At 37.5% G+C, this 19,119-nt stretch overlaps 1 protein-coding gene across 1 annotated transcript in view; it reads left to right on the forward strand.

The window, feature by feature from the left end:
* Window positions 1–19,119, forward strand: part of PRR16 (proline rich 16) — a gene marked incomplete at its 5' end in the record, with an annotated part of 139,779 nt that overhangs the window by 76,946 nt on the left and 43,714 nt on the right. The window contains one exon of the mRNA XM_084224988.1: window positions 16,329–17,223. Coding sequence (XP_084081114.1) covers window positions 16,329–17,087 — 759 coding nt within the window. The 3' untranslated portion in view covers window positions 17,088–17,223. The remainder of the gene's footprint in view (window positions 1–16,328; window positions 17,224–19,119) is intronic.

Raw genomic sequence — 19,119 nt, forward strand, 5'->3', positions numbered from 1 at the left:
ACCTATATGGGGTACATTGCATTATTTTCATTCTGTGATTTGTATTTTTTTGTGTCAGAGGTGCTGGAAATTTTGAATTCTTTAAGTACCTGTGCATAAGGCACCCCACACAATGCAATCTCATGAATAAGCTGAGCACTTTTAATGCTTAATTTGCTTCATTACCTTTCTGCTGGGACTGTTTGTATATATGGATTCAACATACGGAGGTTTTTTATAATATTTCATATAATTTCTGCTTTGAAATGAATGCATGTTTTTGTAGGAAATACTTGTTTTTGCTATTCATTGAGGCACCAATGGTGGTGTTTATTTTTGTTCATTCGAAAAAATGCTCAATGTAAGTTCTGATATTCCTCCATGGGAAAAAGTACTATTTTTTGTAATGCATTAAACACAGCTGTACCTGTGTGTACTACAACTTTTATGCAGGGAAATATTTAATCTTTCAATTAATGTGTATATTTATATTGGGCTTCTTTAGAAAAAAAGGGATCCTGTTTTCTTCCTGAAGTTTGGGTTCTCAGACAAGTGGTTTATATCACTTCTTAGGCAGATATGAGTAATGCTTGAATGCAAGCAAGATCTAAGACCCAAACAGTGCTGGGTGTGCTGATCAATGTGTATGAGAACATAGCGTTTGTAAATGGTTTGATGTGTTCAGAACTGCCTTGGAGACTTTTAGTCTTACATAACCTAATACGTCATATACTTATACCCGGCTCTGGAAAACATGTAATTTCCGCAATAGCTTACGACAGATGTTTTCTAAAAAATAACTCCCCAATATGTTGCTAGATGTAGGGAATATTGAGTGCTTTGTTTTGTTGTTGGTTGTTTTGGGTTTTTTTCCCTAAATAAATGTCCAATGCATATGTTGCGAGGAAATGTTAATGAAAAGGGTATTTGAACTTTAGAACATCTACTCTGGGTACTTGACTGTAAGTGTTTTGTTTATCCTACTGTCAAGAGAACCTATTAGTCAACAAGATTAGCCAAAACCATTCCACTCTGCAGTACTTTAACAGAATAATAGTGAAAAGTAGCACACATTTTGCAGGAAGGGTTGCATGAGAAGTGTAACCCTTGTTCCAGAGGATATAATGTAAATGGATGAAAAATAAATAGTAAAGAGAAAAATGGTGCCACATAAATATTGAGCTCCTTTCCTGAGTTAACACAGCAATTACATGAATAGCAGAGGTGGAAATTAGAAACCACTCGGCAGACTCCTATTTGCTGTGATCTCCTTTAGGATAAGCTGTGTAGTATATGAATACACAGCCACTACATTCAAAGCAACCGTGACTTTTTTTTTCTTTAAAAAAAAGAAAAGTATTATGTCTACTGTTGCAATACCTCTGAATAGATAGGAGCATGCTGAAGGACTTAGTGGCTTTGGTTTTGCAGTATGATCATGTTGTTTTTACACTTCTTTTTCTGGACAAGGGGGGAATATTTGATTTTAAAAATACTTTGGGAGGTATCAACAAAATTACCTTCTGTAAGCATGGTGAGAAGAATCATTAGTAGATCCATTTTTTTGGTAATGGTTTTTATCAGTGCAAAAAGGCCACTATTGTAACTGTCAGGCTAAAAATGTAGTTTTGTCCTTGGATTTTACTAACCTAGAGGAAAGAAAAAACAAGATACAGTGGTCATCAGGTTACCTGGATATATTATAAATATCTGACAGCAGGTGTAAAATATAATAGTGCATATATGCATATAACAACTATTGCATAAAAATGTATATAAAAGAGACAGATGAAGAAAATATGTACACTTAACAATATCTGTGGTGTTTTGTGAAGCTGCTTTTGTTTTAACTGAATAGATGTTAGGAAGAGTCCAAACAACTATGATCCTTGCTTATACATTAAGGCTGAGTGTTTTTATCTTGTGACATTTTCCTTAGTAGTTCTGGTTAAGAAGGTAGTTGGTGTATGTCGCAGTCCATAGATATTAAATACCAATATTTAGTAAGTAATGGTGTAACTAATGTTGTACCAATAAAGTATCAGCTGGCAGTAATTTAAATGTACAAAATTATATCTCTAGAATATAAATCTCATTTATAGAATCAGAGAATGGTTTGGGTTGGAAAAGCCCATAAAGATATCTAGTTCCAACTCCCTTACCATGGCAGGGACGCCTCCCACTACATGAGGTTGCTTAAAGCCACATCCAGCCTGTCCTTGAACACAACCAGAGAGAGATGGGGCATCCACTTCTCAGGAGGGCAACCTCTTCCAGGTTTCACTACCTTCACAGTGAAGAATTTCTTCCTAACATCTAATTTAAACCTGCTCTTTTTCAATCTGTACCTATTCGCCCTTGTCACACCACTGCAGTTCCTGATGAAGAGTCCCTCTCCAGCTTCCTGCAGCCCCTACAGATCCTGCAGGGTTGCCAGGAGGTCTCCGCACAAGTTTCCCTTCTCCAGGCTGAACAGCCCCCGCTGTCTCAGCCTGGCGTTGTAGGGGACGTGCTCCAGTCCCTCTGTCGGCTCCATGTCCCTCCTGGGGGCTTGCTCCTACAGTTCCATGTCCTCCTTATGCTGGGGACGCCAGAACTGGACACAGCACTGCAGGGGGCTCTCACCAGGGCAGAGTGGAGAAGGAGAATCACCTCCTTTGACCTGCTGGCCATGCTGCTATTGGTGCAGCCCAGGACACGTCTGGCTTTGTGTGCTGTGAGCACACCCTGCTGGCTCATGTGGAGTTTTCCATCTGCCATTCCCACCAAGTCCTGCCCCACAGGGCTGCTCCCAGTCACTTCTCTGCCCAACCTATGAGCGTGTCTGCGATTGCCATGAGCCGGGCGTAGGACCTTGCGCTTTGTTGAACTTCTTGATGTTCCCACAGTCCCGCTTTTCAAGCCTGTCCAAGGTCCCTCTGGCTGGCATCCCTTGCCTCAGGCATGTCCCTGCCCCACACAGTGTGGTGTCATCAGGGGGCTTGCTGAGGGTGCTCTCGATGCCGCTGTCCCTGTCACCAGCAAAGGTGTTGGACAGTATCGGCCCCAGATCCAACCCTGGGGATCACCGCTGGCCTCAGGGCTGTGTGTGGACAAGGAGCTCTTTGCCAAAACTGTTTCCATGCAGCCATCCAGGCAGCTGTTCATCCACCAAGTGGTCCATCCATCAAACCTATGTGTCTCCAATTTAGAGGCAAGGATATCCTGTGAAACAGTGTCCAAAGCTTTGCATGAATACAGGTAGGCAGTGTCAATTGCTCTGCCCTTATCCACCAGGAACTCCATCACAGAAGGCAAGGTTTCCTGGCCCTCTCCAATCACCTCTTCGTTTTCTGTGTGCCTTAGCATGGTTTCCAGGAGAATCTGCTTCATAAGCTTGCCTGGCACAGAGCTATGGCTGACTGCTCTATATATCCCCAGGTCTCCCACTCTGCCTTTTTTTAAAATGGGGATTATAGCTCCCTTTTTCCAGTCATCAAGAACTTCACCTGACTGCCATAATTTTTCAAGTATGATGGATAGTAATTTGTCTACCACTTCCCTCAGAACTCACAGAATTGTATTAATGTTAAATTTTCCTTATCTCTGAATTATCATCTTCAATATGTTACATCTAGCCCAAAAGAAATGTCTTAATTCCTACCAGAAAGAAGCAAGCTACCTAGCCCTGTATAAAGGGTTTTCTCTTTTAAAGGTGCCTAATGTCTCAGAACTTACAGCACTTTAGTAAATGTAATTCTTTTGGCTGAACCTAGTCAAAATATTTCTTACGCCTTTTCAAAATGAAGTGCAAGTCCACAGTATTTTTAATAAGGTTTATTTGAAACTATAAAATATTTTCCAATACTTACCTTTCTTTAGACATTTCAGGACTGCTGAATTTTTCAAACACATTATATCTTTCACACATTTTGCAGCACTTTCTTAAGTTAAAAAGATATGCTTTTTACCTTGGTATTCAGGTCCGTTTTTTGGGCCTGAATCCCAAGTGTCTACATTCGCAACTTATATTTGCTTGGCCAAAAGTGAAAATATTGGCTCTAGAATAATAGGTCTCAGTATTAAAATATGAGTTATGGCTTTATAGCTTACCTGTATAATTTTTTTTTCACTAATAGCCCAGAAAATGAAAGAACTGTTTTTCAATGCTATCTGAAAACATTTTAAACAGCATTATATCTGATGAGATTCATGGTATCATTCAGTGCATTCACCAGAAGTCTCATGTGCTTGACATCTCACCAACCATGTTCTTTTGAATGGTGGAACTGCATTTTTCTTTGAATCAAAGCCAGCCAAGATGACCTCCATAGGATAGCAGCAGAAGGGGGCACTTGATCTGCCTTTCTAGTTCTTTTCTGTGCATCCTGCCAGCTGCACTGGAAAAAATCCCTTTTTACATCTTTACATCTAAGGACCACTTCAAAATACCAGGTACAAAACATTTCATTCCTGCTGCCACAAGTACTCCAGTTATAAGAAAGGGATTGAGGTTTATAAGGATGAGATGTGAGGACTCTTCAAAGTGGATTGTTGGCATTCAAAGAAATGCTTTAGTACTTGAGGCATTGTGTGATTGACCTGCGTAGAATTTCTGATATACTGGGGGGATGAGGGGAGGAGGGAAGAGAGAGAGAGGAAAGAAAAAAGGGAGGGAGAGAGAGGGGAAGAGGGAAAGGGAGAGGAAGAAAAAGCATTCATGTCTTGTAAACCCCAGAAGTCATTGTGAAAGGAAGGTGCAGCAAATTTAGACAGCTAATTTTTTTCTTCTTGTCTTGAGGTTTGGATCAGATTTTCCATATATGGTCAAAATTACTATAGAAATACTTACTGAAATATATAAACTTAAAATAAATACTGCATATAAAATATAATAAATATATACTATATATTCCATATTTATATTGATTCCATAATTATTATATATTATATTCCACATAATATATAATAAATAATTCATATTTTTAATAAGATGCTAACTCAACTGAAAACGCTTTGCAGGAAAGCCAAAAAGCAAAACCAAGCTTCAAAGGCTAAGCATCAACAAGACTTTTAAAGGAGTGAATCATTTTGACTTTATCTTTGGTTGGAAATTTGTGGTAGCTGTACTGAATGTTGACTGCAGTTTGTTATTTGCATGACTGAGACAGTTACTCCCCTACCTTGCTCACCACTGAGTTTTGCAAATCTGTTTGGAGATGGTTTTCTACTCCCTGCACAATGTATTCTACTACTGTAGTTTACTTCTGTAAGGCAATTATTGACTTACCTAGGAAAACAGAATTTCAGAGTTTCACCTTCAGCCTTTTATTAATACCCCTGAAAGTCATGCCTCTCTTTTGCATTAAAACCAGCAAAACTAACTCTATCCAAGGGAAACCTATGCCACAGATGCAGAAGCATCTGAACTGGATACACAGGAGAGGGACTGGACCACCAGCAGTAAAAACACAATGTTGTGGTGCTGAGTACAACACCATGTACCTTGTGGGATGCCCAAACTCTCTTTTAATAGTTCAGTGTTGCTGGGAGTGCAAGCATGTTACAGGCATAACAGGCCCAGCAGCTTTGTGGGATATGCAAAAGCAAAGAAAACTTTCTGTTTTCTTGTGTTATTAGCTAGCTGATCTGCAACAAGAGGCAGAATTGGAACTGCAGCTACTTGTGCCAAAAACATGAGCTAATGGTCTTATAAGGACAAAAATTTAATAGTCTTAGCTTGAAAAAACATCTGCAGTATTGTATTTTGGCACACTGAAATGATTATCTCCATCAAAAGTGCTGGAAATACCTGAGCTAGAGATTTCCTGTTTTGGGGTTTTTTTTTTGTTATGTTTGGTTTGGTTTTTCTTGAGAGGGCAGTGTATGTCATTGCAAGCATTAGCTGTAAACTCTGCTTCTTTACCTTTGCTCCTCATGCATTCTCAATTTTGGTATTTATTAGTTTCTTTTTGGACTGGAAGGCAGATAGTTTCTTTGAACTCTAAAATCAGTGACTTAGATCAAATTCAGCTTTAACTGTAAAAAAACTGACCGTCTATATAAACATGTAACATTCCATTGTTTGCTTTGAATTTTCTTAAACAGCTCTCTTGTCAATGATCCTATTATGATAATTTGAATTATTGTTAAATAATTTAATTATTTATTTAAAAATACTAAGCTACAGTTTGCTTACACTGTCTGAAATACATTAGTCATGATCACTTGAAGGGCTCAGTTTTAGATGTCTAATAAACAGACAAAAGATCAATATTTAGAACTAAAAATGAGATAAAACTATATTTGTATATACTTCTCAAGTGCCCATGTAGCATTTTATTGAAAGGAATCTGAAAAAATTGTATTCTTAAATATTAAGATAAAATATTATTTTAATTAAATTACTAAAATAAGTTGTGATACACTGTGAACCGAGATAATTTAACTTGTAGCAGCAAATAATTAAAAGGCAGCCATTAATTTTAAACTTTTATGGTTCATAGCAATTACTTTCTCTGTTAACAGAGTTTGCTGATTCATTAATTTTATTTATTAGTGGTGTAAGCTCACCGTGGGCTATCTCCTGTGATGTGTTTTGCCAAGTACATCCATATGGAAAAGGTCAGATTGAGTTCCAAGGGTCACTATTGCAAAATATTCTGTGCTCTCTCATTCTTGGAAAAATGTCTGTAGCACTCTTACTTCCTGGTGTTAGGTGCAGCTCACCAGCAGGGTGAGGGGGAGGTGGGATCATGTGCATTTAAGACCTCCCAGCAGAAAAAGTTGCAAACTTTCTAATAATCACCATGATTATCTATAGCATTGTTTTTATTGTTTTACTGGTAGCATTGGTTTTTTTATCCAGGCAGTTAGTTCAAATAAACAGAACAGCTTTCAAGGATAGGACTTATCAACAGAAAGAGTATTGCAGGTATGTCTGAAAAAAAGTCTATTGCATTAACAGGCTCTCCATTTTTTTGAGTGTAAAAAGCAGAGAATGCTGTCACTTCCCTCAGAACTCACAGAATTTTATCAATGTTAAATTTTCCTTATCCCTGAATTATCATCTTCAATATGTTACATCTAGCCCAAAAGAAATTTCTTAATTCCTACCAGGAAGATGCAAGCTACCTAGCTCTGTATAAAGGGTTTTCTCTTTAAAGTTGCCTAATGTCTCAGAACTTACAGTACTCAAGTAAATGGAGTTCTTTTGGCTGAACCTAGTCAAAATATTTCTTATGCCTTTTGAAAATGAAGTGCAATTTTTAATAATGTTTATTTGAAACTATGAAATATTTTCCAATCTTACCTTTCTTTATTGGCTTTAAATATTGTATTTAATCCTCTAGTTCTGTTCATCTGTGTTTAAACTGTATTTTAGTAAATGTCCAACAGGAGTAAGTACTTCCAGGTTAATGTAAATTTCTTGCACATTTCATTTGGGCTTAAATGTGACTTTGGAGCTGTAACCTAAATGGTGCTGAAATACTAAAATATGGATGCCATTTAGACTCAAAGTAGTATTTTACTAATAAAACCCTTTAAATCATAAAGTCCAACAGCCTAACATGGGGTCTCAGAAAAGATATATTGGCTGATCTTGGAGAACATGGGTTTGTTTTGGTTTTTTTTAGTACAAAAGGATGATAAAAATTTATTTCTGGAGACTAATTTAGAGGGCCAGAGGAAAAGGATGCCAATTAATATTCTGCATAGTGAGATGGTTTATTTAAAATCAGAGAAATATACCCCGTTATTAAGACTAGTGTTAACAAACGAATTGCAGTGGAATTGTTTATTAGCTTCTCAGCAAATTTATTTTGTGTATGCTAAATATTTAATTCAGAGCTATAATGTTACAAGGGTTTTTGTGGGGTTATTTTTTGGTTTGTTTGGTTGGGTTTTTTTTAAGAATAGCTGTTATTAATGTATTTGAAAAGTGTACCTAGGAAAGTATTTATGAAAATATGTGATTTTTCTAATCCTACAATGGAGCTTCTAGACTCCACAGTTGCCATGGTTAGCATTAATTAGCATACTTTTAGGAACTTCTACATTCTGTTTACCTTAATAGTTAAGAGCTTGGACAAATATTTAGCATTCATTTAAATTAATATGGTTTCTAATTAGGCAAATCACTGTATTTGTAGTTGTCATGAATGACTGTTTATATCAAAGATTGTTATGTTGGGACTAAAATCCCTAAGATTTTGTACTATTGCATTTACAGCTAATTTACAACATGTTTATTCAGAAAATATTAGCAATAATGAGAATGCACAGATTAACCATTCCCTGGTTTTTGTCAAGATGCAGCCATTTTCAATTTTGTTACATATTTTGAAAAAGAAAAGGAGTAGTAAGCTGGAAGGAGTATTACTGAAACATGTAAACAAGGGTGTAATATTAATTCTCCTAAGTTTTCTACAGGGAAGACCCTTTATTTATATGCATATTTATGCATAGAATGTGAATAAGAAATTTGTCTTTTAAATTTCCTTCCTTGTGCCAATGAATTTAAAAGAATTGTATGCAGAATTATCTATCATACGTATATCTGATATGCCCAGCTTCATCCTTTTTTATCTTATCTAATAGCATAAAGATAAAATTTGGATATTCTTTTCAAATAGTCATGCAGGCTACATCTACCATGTCAAATCTAAATTTGAAGAGTAGGAAAAAGAAAAGAGTATAATTGACATCAGTCAATAACAGTAGAGGAAAAATTGCTTATTTCCCATTATGTTAAAATTTTCTTTGTGACTTGTGAAATCAAATTTTCCTTATATTTTATAAGGCAGTCTTCATTCATTCATTTCTTTAGTACTTAAAAGCCTTTTTTTTTTTTTTCCCTAGTTCTGAGTCTTTTTTCTGTGTTCAGGACAAGCTGTACCAGACCTACTTGGTGCTCTCACAATCTGCTTTTGAACAGATTCCAGGGTAGCACTGGTTGACTCGGTTAGCCAGTTACCATTGCTGCCCACAGAGACAGGCATTGTGCTTGCTTTTTCGAGTCCTTGGACTGGTTTGCTGTGCTTACACAGTGCTGAGCCTGAGCTGCAGTTTGTCTTTCAGCCTGGGTAACGAGCTACATGTGAAGTCATTGCATTACTTGCCAGAGTTAAGACAAGGGTCATCATTCTGTGATGATTTGGATGTGACAAAACAGATTTAATCTGCTTTATTTTTAGTGAAATTATTTATTTTCCTATATTGCCAAATATGAGGTGATGTATTTCATATCACTCATTTCCAGTATTTCACTGGAAGTGTGAAATTCTGTTGTTGTTAAAAACGAATGAAACTGAATCGAAACTGACTTGTTCCAATTAATATTTTAGAACTGTTATTTTTTGTTACAAATATTGTTTGAACTTGCTTTTCTCAGAAGGATTTTTTTGTTTGTTTTTTACTTTTTTTTCTCAGGGTTTCTGTTTGTTTATCATAGTTTTATCAGGATTCTTCTGTGTGTGACAAGAATTGTAATTGTACTATTCATCGTGAATACATGCTACATATCTGCCTTCCTGTCTCTCTCTGTTCTTCCAAACAACATTCCTATGAGACTTCATCCAAAAGGATTCACAGGAGAATTGCCACGGCTATGTCAAATTCTCTAAAGGGGAACATAAGGGGCAGCTTGCTGTAATTTCTTTTTTTATTCTTATTATTATTTCTTCATGATAAAAATAGTGTTTTAAAAAAAATATTTTGAATGTGCTTTCCCTTAACTGCGAATTCAGAATCATGATGCTGAGTTTTCATGGCCTTTTTAGATTCTCAGCAGCCCAACAAAGTCATAAATTTTCACTTACATGTTTATTTCCAGCCTAACTTGGCGTTCAGTCTACTTCAGAATGTGAGGGAACAGTTGAGTAATATCTGTCGCTGAAAAATAGGCATTTTGAATTTCATCTATTTACAGAGGCTAAGATGGAATGTACTGCATCTAGCTCTGGGGTCCCCAGTACAGGAAGGACATCGATCTGCTGGAGCAAATCCAGAGGAGGGCCACTCAGGTGGTCAGGGGGATGGAGCACCTCTCCTATGAGGAAAGGCTGAGAGAACTGGGATTGTTCAGCCCGGAGAAGAGAAGGCTGTGAGATGACCCCACTGCAGCCTGAAGAGAGGTGGAGAAAGGCATGCAGTGATAATACAAGAGAAATGGCTTCAAACTGAAAGAGAGTAGGTTTAGATTAGATCTCAGGAAGAAATCCCTTTCTGCAAGGGTGGTGAGGCACTGAAACAGGCTTCCCAGGGAACCTGGGGGTGCCAACTTCCTGACAGTGTTCAAGGCCAGGTTGGAAGGGGCTTCTAGCAGACAGATCTAGTGGAAGGTGTTCCTGCTCATGGGCAGGGGGCTGGAATTAAATGATCTTTGAGACCTTGTCCAGCCTAGGCTATCTGTGACTCTGTGCTAGTGTACTCTAAAGCATAATACTAGTTTGCTGAAGTTACTAATGTATTCTTCACCCAAAACTTTGTGGTGGCAGCAGTGACTTGATATCTTTAACTTTGCTTAGGATCTCTTGGATACTCTTACACTGGTGGGCTTCACACCAGCCTTGCCCTTTCCTGCTGCTGCAGGGTGAGTGACTGAGCTGCTGAGATACTACTGTAAGAGAAAGCTGAACTAATCTGCATGAAAGTTTGCATTTACTCAAATACTGAATTAATCCCCAGCGCTTTGTTACAGTGTTTTAGCATAAACAGACATTACTTATTAATACAGCTTCATATACAAAGATGCTGATGGATACATTATAAAAACAAACAAAAATCCAACCCACAACCCAATTGCAAGACTCAGAGAGATTCTGTAACTGTGGTTTCACAAAACAGCTACAGCCTGAGTATTTGCAAGTTCATTAAGCACTTTGTCTATAAAAGCATCTGGTTTTTTTTCTCAAGTAGAAAGAGGTGCAGCTGGCATTTCCATGTAATGAAGGTAGGTAACTGGAGGATACTTTGGCAGATGCCAAAAGCTGATGCAGGTTCCACCAGATATAGGCATGTTCACATGTTCACTGTAGATGAGTGTGTCAAGATCTGCTTAATACAAAATCAGCTAGGAAGTTCTTGAGTTAGAAATTGTTTGAGAATGGAATAAGGTTCTACACAAATATTTCTGTGTGACTTTTCTAGTGTTCTTCCCTGAGCACCTGCTCAGGCAAGTAATTTTGTAATTTTTCACAATATTGTACTAAGTACACCACTTGTCTCTCCTGATACAGCTTTTCTATTGCTTTCTTTCGGCAATTTTTTAGCTTACACAACATTATAAACTTGTTTTGAGTCTAATTTTGGTGCTTTTTCTTCTTGACCTGGAAGCTGTATTCTCTGGGGATTGGGGGTAAGGAAGGGGACAGGTAGCAATGTACAGTTTGCTGTAGGAAAATACAAAAGATGTGACCATGGATTGAAGCTGAAATACAAGCACCTGAAAAAAGGTTATTATTCTGCTGTTATGCAGCTTAAACTGTAAAGGGAGATATTGATTCTCTCACTGTTAACAGGGACCTCTGTTTCATTCATTTTTAACTCTGGGGTAATTTGGGATTTACAGGAGCTTTGTTTGTGTCCTTAGATATTACAGAACTAATCACAGAATATTCTGAGTTGGAAGGGACCCACAAGAATCATCAAAGCCAACTCTTAAATGGATGGTCCATGTAGAGATCAAACCTGGCATTATTAGCAGCATGATCTGACCAGCTGGGCTAATCTCATGTTCCCCATATATATTGAACACTCATTTTTGTCAACAAAGGTCTAATAACTGTACAGGAAATCATAAGCTAAAGTGAGTGTAAATAGTTGGACATCTTTTCCAGAAGATTCTGGTACTAACTGTAGCCAGTGAATAATTTCTTGTAGGATTAAGGATGCAATCATGAGATGTTAGAGCTACTGATATAGCATATTTCCCAGTCCTTTACTTAAAGGCAAGAGCAGCCTCTTCATGGTAGAGCTGATTGCTCTTTTATTCTTAATTAGATATTTATTTTTATGGCTTTTCAGATAGCTAATTTTTGCAGAAAAAGTGCAATATTTGTCTGTGTCAAGCTTTGCAAGTTTTTGGCATTGCTTTAAAAATAAAAAAATTAATACATTTCATTCCATTTATTTTGTCCGCCTAACTTCGTTAATTTCATCCCAAATTTTTTAGTTCAAAACAAGAACTAATCCCATGACATGATTTGATTTTAGTTGACTTAAAATCAAATTTAGCATCTGTCCATAACTATTCATTTTCTAGTAAACTTCAGCAAACTTTTAAATCTTGTACCTGCACATAGCTAAGGTGTAGTATGAAAGAGAAATATATGAATTATACCTATTCCATCTCAGAAGTAATATCACCTATGTTCCATCCTGCTTATGCACCTTTTTTGAGAACTATTAGCCTGTATAGAAGCAAGCAATTAAAAAAAAAATAAATAAAAAAGAATGAAATCTAGTTTGTAAATCCATGTGAATCTTTGAAAAATATTTCAAAAATGCAAATGGCTGAACATATTAAGAAATATTATACCTTTTTACTTCTGTGAACTTTAAAAATCATTAATCTTTAAGTCTATATTAATTTCCTTCCTGAAAAGCAATTTGCTTTTTTATTTAAGTGTCACAAAAAAAGCTCAGCAGTTGTGTATGGTAGAATGAGGACAGACAGTGGATTATATATTCACTGAACATTGGGACCTTCCTTTAAATAGGAGGAAAAACAAACCCAGCAAATCATTTATTGTAAGAAGACATCAAAACTCTCCATAAATGTACTTTGGATGTGCATTCGATAATCCCACAAAGAAGCAGGGAAAAAAAGTGTTTGTGACTAATTGTAGAGACACTTTTCAGAGGAGTTTATTAATACAAATAAGAAGTACAAGTACGTGTTACTTTCTGTATCATGTTTTAGTCTTAAGATTACAAAGTTAGATTCCTGGAATGAGATCCTGGCATCCTGTGAGAAATACAGAGTTTTCAGTATTGGTCTGATCAAATTAGGACATTTGCCCACAAAAGGCCTTCAACAGAGAAGCTAGAAACTAGACAAAACTTACAAATACAGCTCAAACAATGGAAATATTAGGTCAGCATAGGCTGCTTTTGATAATCGCAAGAATTTTCCTTGGACTAGATTCTGAAGTTCTTTTAAACAGGAACTGCAATTTCCACTGAGGACGTAAGTGGAAAAGCAATACATTATGCTAGTTCTATATTTTTAAGCAACTTTATATAAAAATTCGGTAATATTGAGGATTGGATTAACTGTAAAGTATCTTTGCAGTGCAAATTGTTGACAGCTTCAGTGGGGATTTTGCAATTTTGGGGGTTTTTTTGTTGTTAATTGGGATTGAATAGTATTTTTTGACCTTTTTACCTGAATTTGACTTTACTGATTTATTCTCTATGCTCCATTAAAAATCAATGTTGCTAAAGGTGTAATCTTGTATTTTGGTAGAGAAATCCAACTCAAGGCACCTAATATTGTTAAGATAATTAGATATTTTAGATAAGATAAGAATAGTCTGATGTCCTGGTTCATTCAGGAGTGTCACATTGGATTCTACAGAGCTTGAAGCCTTAGGATACTGCTGCAGGGTAGAAGTGGGCATATCTGCAGAGTTCAAACCCACTTAATGGCTAAGGGACTCCTTGGACTATAAAATTATGTATCCCCAATATTTGTACATGTGAATCAAGTCCTGTTTTATTCAGAAATGGAAAAAATGAAACATTTCTGCACAACTAAAGCACCTTTATCTTTTTTTTTTTTAATTAACATTCTCTCTCTTACTTCCATAGAAGATGCACTGTGAAACAAGGAATGTTTTTTTTTTCCTCAAAATGCTTTTTTCTTTTTAACAACAACAGTTTCACTGTATTAGTCACGGGTTCTCATGTTGCTTTTTCATCTTATTTGAATTTTACCTTCTGGGACAAAAAAGCAAAAGAAAAGAACAGTACACAGACTCACAATTTGTGGTGGGAATGAATCTGGACAGATAAACTGTGTTGTTGTGTCAGAAGAATTTCATGCTGGATTTATGTTCTACAAACGGATAAGTGACAAAAAAAATTTTGATGTATACTACACATTTGCCCAGAAGGCATGAGATAAACTCTGTAGTCATTATCTTGAAGAGTAGTTCATAACAGACTTTCCTGTTACTCTTGAGAAAATTTTTGCACTGCAATGCATAATTTTTCTGGTTTTTTGCCTGCCAAGGAATTTCTTTGGTTTATGCTGCATCAATCCATTCTATTACTTTTAGTTTAATAAAAGATGATGGGATGCAGTAGGATATTTAGATATCTATAGGCAGACCCTTATATTTACACAAATCCATACTTAGCTTGCAGAGGGATGTTTAAACTTCAGGCTTACTGTCCAGAACTTGACTTTCTTTTCTTTTTTCCTGTTTCCTTCTGAGTTCTCTCTGCCTTATTTTGCTTCTGTAATGGAAGGTGATAATAAGAGTTCTTTCACTTTAAAACTGTCATTCTTGGAATGAATTTTGGTACAGATGGGATTTGTCTACCTTTATTCTGAAATTTTCCAGAGTTCTTATATGCTGTACCCTGGAGGGGATGTGTGGGATCTGGCAGTTACTAGAGTTCAACTGTATGTTTAAAATGCTAGAGTAATTTTTTAGCCATAGTGCTAGTCATACTTACTATTTCAGGGATTTAATGTCTGTGTTTTAAGGGCAGATTTTTTTCTTTTTTCCTTTTTTTTTTCCTTTTTTTTTTTTTTTTGAGAAAAATAGAAATTTAAGTGCAACATAATACTGGACTAAGAATATTGAATAAATTAGATGTTTGCGATACTTTTAGAGAAAAAGTATTGTAAAGTTTTTTCAAAGATGCTTGAAAGCTCTCTGAATGATGCTTATTTTCATGTTTGCTGGTTTTAGGAGAAGGAAAGCACTAAACTGAATTGCTGCATATGAATTTTTATGAATTTTGTATTACGCAACTCAGTAGCAGTGAAAGCTGGAGTGCTTTTTCATTTTATGGAGGTTTTGCTTTTATTATTTACCTTTTCCTACTGGGTACATAAGTGGGAGATTTATTTGACTGAATAAAGAGTCACTGCCTTCAGTAGTGGCTTTCATGTTTTTTGCAGTCATTACATGGCTCATATGCCAAAAAATAGTCTTAGTTTGAAATCAGTAGTATCAGCGCCAAATTATGGAAAGCAGGAAGTAAAAATGAAAGTTTCTGTGCTACAATGGCCACATCTGGTTTCATTTCAGATTTATTGGGTTGCTTCCTCCAGAACATCACAGATCTCCCAGAAGGACCCATGGCACAGATTTTTATACATGCACCAAACATTTCAGCTACTGATTACTGTGTGTATGCCCTGGGAGGCTGTGAAGGACAGAGATCAGTTTTTAAATGTGTCCCAGTGCTAATTCCTATGGCATCTGTTGTACTTATGTAGTTATGTGTATAACTACAGTTGTTCACCTGGGTACTGAGTTTTCAGGAAGGGCCTTTAATTGTCATATGAAAAACTTCTCTACCAAGTAAACGCACCGTTGGTTTCATGCCATATAAAAAAAAATCAGTAGAAAAGGGAGTCTTGAAGACTAGAAAAGATCTAACAATGGAGAATCTAAAAACGGAATTCTGGGAGGTAGAGGAAAACTTCAAATAAAGTGCATGAGTTATTAAACACTTGTGAGCGGAAACCAAGCAACATTTTCTCCTTCAGCAAATGCTATTTCAGGATTGTTTTGGAGGGTTTCAGATGTTATGGAAAATGCTCATAAAGGGAGATACACAAGAGAGAATTTGTTTCTCAAAGTCTCTTTTATGTTAAAAAAAGTCAGAAAATTGTGTATCAAACTTACGATTCTATGTGTATAATATCACCTAAACAGAGACTGAATATTTAAATCTAGAGTGTTTGAAAGGACAGAGCTAAAAGATACTCTGCAGAATTTTTAGGTTCAGAAGCTGTCATGTAGAAGCTAAAGCTGAACAATTTTGTCTGCTCCTGCACTGGAAGGCAAAGCATAATACTGAAGAATTACACTTCACTCACTATGATATTACCAAGTAAACCCTGGAGGAAAAGAAAGGGAATTTCATTCTAGACTGTTTCAAGTTACATTTCTCTTGTATTCAGGTGATGAGCTAGCAAACTAGCCATCCTTATCATTATTGTTGTCGTCATTTTTATTATGATTATTTTATTACGTTGACAAGAAAAAAAGAAGTAATGGTCAAAAAAAACCTGGATGCTTCAGTTCTGGGGAAATCAAGCTGATAGTGGAGAATGGTTTTGTTTTTCTGTGCCTTCTCTGAGGTATGCTTTTCTCACTGTTCTCACTCTGGCTGTCGTGCAGGTGGTTGACCAGATTGACACACTGACATGCGATCTGCAGCTGGAGGATGAGATGACGGACAGTTCCAAAACAGACACCCTGAACAGCAGCTCCAGCAGCACAACAGCCTCCAGCTTGGAGAAGGTCAAGGTGCGGGGCAGCGCGCCGCTCATCAAGCCGCCCGCGCACCCCTCTGCCATCCTCACCGTGCTGCGGAAGCCCAACCCGCCGCCTCCTCCGCCTCGGCTGACGCCCGTCAGGTGTGATGAGCCTCCCCGGCTGCCTCCCTTGGCCAACCCGGTCAAGACCAACGGCACCCTGCTGCGGAACGGGGGCCTGCCCGCGGGGCCCGGCCGCATCCCGAACGGAGAGGTGTGCTGCGTGCCCAACAGCAGCCTGGAGCAGGCGGTGATGCCGCCGCTGGCGCACCGAGCCGAGAAGGAGCGCTGCGCCCCGGCGGGAGCGAGGGAGCGCGTTCGGTTCAGCGAGAAGGTGCAGTACCACGGCTACTGCCCCGACTGTGACGTTCGATACAACATCAAAAACAGGGAGGTGCACTTGCACAGCGAGCCGGCCCGGGCTGCGGGAAAGCTGCCGCACCAGTGCCCTCCTCTGCCACCTCCTCCGCCTCCACTGCCTCCATTTCTTCTGGAAAATGGAGGGTTGGGGATAAGTCCCAGTAATAGCTTTCCTCCTCCAAGACCTGCAACTGTGCCTCCACAAACTGCGCCAAAACCCCAGAAGACCATCTTGAGGAAATCAACCACTACAACAGTGTGAAGTATGCCCCTTGTAATAACTCTTTGGTTTTTCCTATATATAAACATAAATAGGTAATGAGCACTTTCTACTTGAGCAATAAAAAGACCCAATGTATTACACCCTGTGTCCAGTGAAGTGGCATAAAAATCACATGGTAAGTACAAAGAGGAATACTTGTTGGTCTTATTTGTACTCACCAAAAATACCCTTATGGCAAAGGGTGCTGAAAAAATACTCATTATTCAGCACCGATGTTGTAAACATTTCTAGCAGTTTCTCATTTGTAGCATGGCTTAAAAGGCCAAGAAAAGAAAGTTCAGTGTGAAAATACTGCGTAGTGATATGCGATAGGTTTCAGTCCGGCATAAGGAAATAACCATTTATCTCCTGGGTTTCGGGACTTTTCAAAAGTCTTTTGATGAAGCCAAGTGGAGTACCAGGTAACAGCCTTTGAGTGAATTCTAGAAAATTATTTTTTTCTCTTCATGAGTGCTTGAGCAAACACGCTGTGTGTGGGGTGCTTGCAGTAGGGGGTAATCGCTGGACTCTCGGCAGCTTGGTCTTTGGTGGGGAAGTAAATAATTGAAATGTATGTTGGCGTGGCTCGGGAAAACTGAGTTGCATTTTGTTTCTCACTGTCTCAGTGCGTCGCTGCTGATGTAAAGTACAGAGTTTGAGATGAGCAGGGACGGTCCCATTAAGTTCCCCTTTTTTCTCCATCTGCAAAATGGTAGTGGTACTTGATCTCACTGCAATTGCAGTAGGCTGAAAAAACAAAGCCCAGTCCTATGTTTTTCACAAAGCTTTTGTCTGGTGCAAATCTTCTTTTTGAAGGCAAAGAAAATGTTGCTTAAGGCCTCCAGGGACATCCACTTAATTCATGTAAAGAGCTTTGAAGTTGAAAAGCTCTGTGCAATTATGGAGCATTAACATGCAAAACAAGATATTTTACATGTTATCACATTTTGATGGTGAACCCAATTAATATTCTTACTAGTTGAAAAAAAGTCCTCAGTGTTTTTAATTATTTTATGACAGAATATCCTTTTATTCTCACAAAGAGAATTGCAGGGACTTGAGATTTTAAAAAAATCCAGTCAATGAATAAATCTGATAATAAATCTGTTATTTACAAAACTTGTGCCAAAATAATCTCAATGGCCAATAGCAAATGCTGTATTTAAAAAAAGTATGCTTATTTCAGCTGAAATGTACAAGGTACTTTATGGCAAAACAGGAAAAAACCAGACAAAACAGATATTGGATTTTAATTTCTATTTACATCTAGTAAGAGGTTTTAAACAGATATTATGGTTCCCTGTATCAGTATTCTATATTCTGTATTCTATTCTAGTATTTAAACCAAAGTAATAAGAATAATTGTAACAAAAGTCCCATCACATGACTACTGTTTGTAAACCTTTGCAGTAAGCAAACTTTTTATTTTGTGAAAATACACATCCAGGGTCTAAAGCCTCATGAAGTATTCCCAGCATAAAAGGCAAAGAAAGGAAATCATCCTAAATTCTTAATCATGCTTTCCCCTCATGCCTCCCATGTGTTTTTCATGATGCACTTTACATTTGGTATTGTTTGACTGTACTTAATCCCACGAGAGCTGCTGCCGAGTGCAGTGAGTCCAGGCGCTCGCAGCAGGAGACAGTAACTCATCCTGCATCTGTGCAGGATCTTTGCTGCCCAAATCAGGATTATGGCAGGGGGGTTCTGCTCACGTGCTGGAACTACACAGCACGTCCCTTGCTCATACATTGAAAACTGCTTTTAAAATCACTGGAACAATGTGGGGACATATCCACATTGCATAGCTGCAGGTTTTCCTTTTAAAAAGAAAATTCCTGCTGTCCTTACTATATCACTGCTATACAGATCATACACCTGTTATGAGCTAGTTTAGTATTTTTTTTTTCATTCTTAAATGAGCTACTGTTAACAAGAAAAAATGCAAATCAAATATTGCACATAAAATATTAAAGGAAATAACACTGAGTAATTTTAGAGGGTTATGGTTTGGTGCATATGTGTTACCTCA

Source organism: Fringilla coelebs (genome assembly GCF_963513975.1).
Source record: "Fringilla coelebs genome assembly, chromosome: Z".
Taxonomy (NCBI): Eukaryota; Metazoa; Chordata; class Aves; order Passeriformes; family Fringillidae; genus Fringilla; species Fringilla coelebs.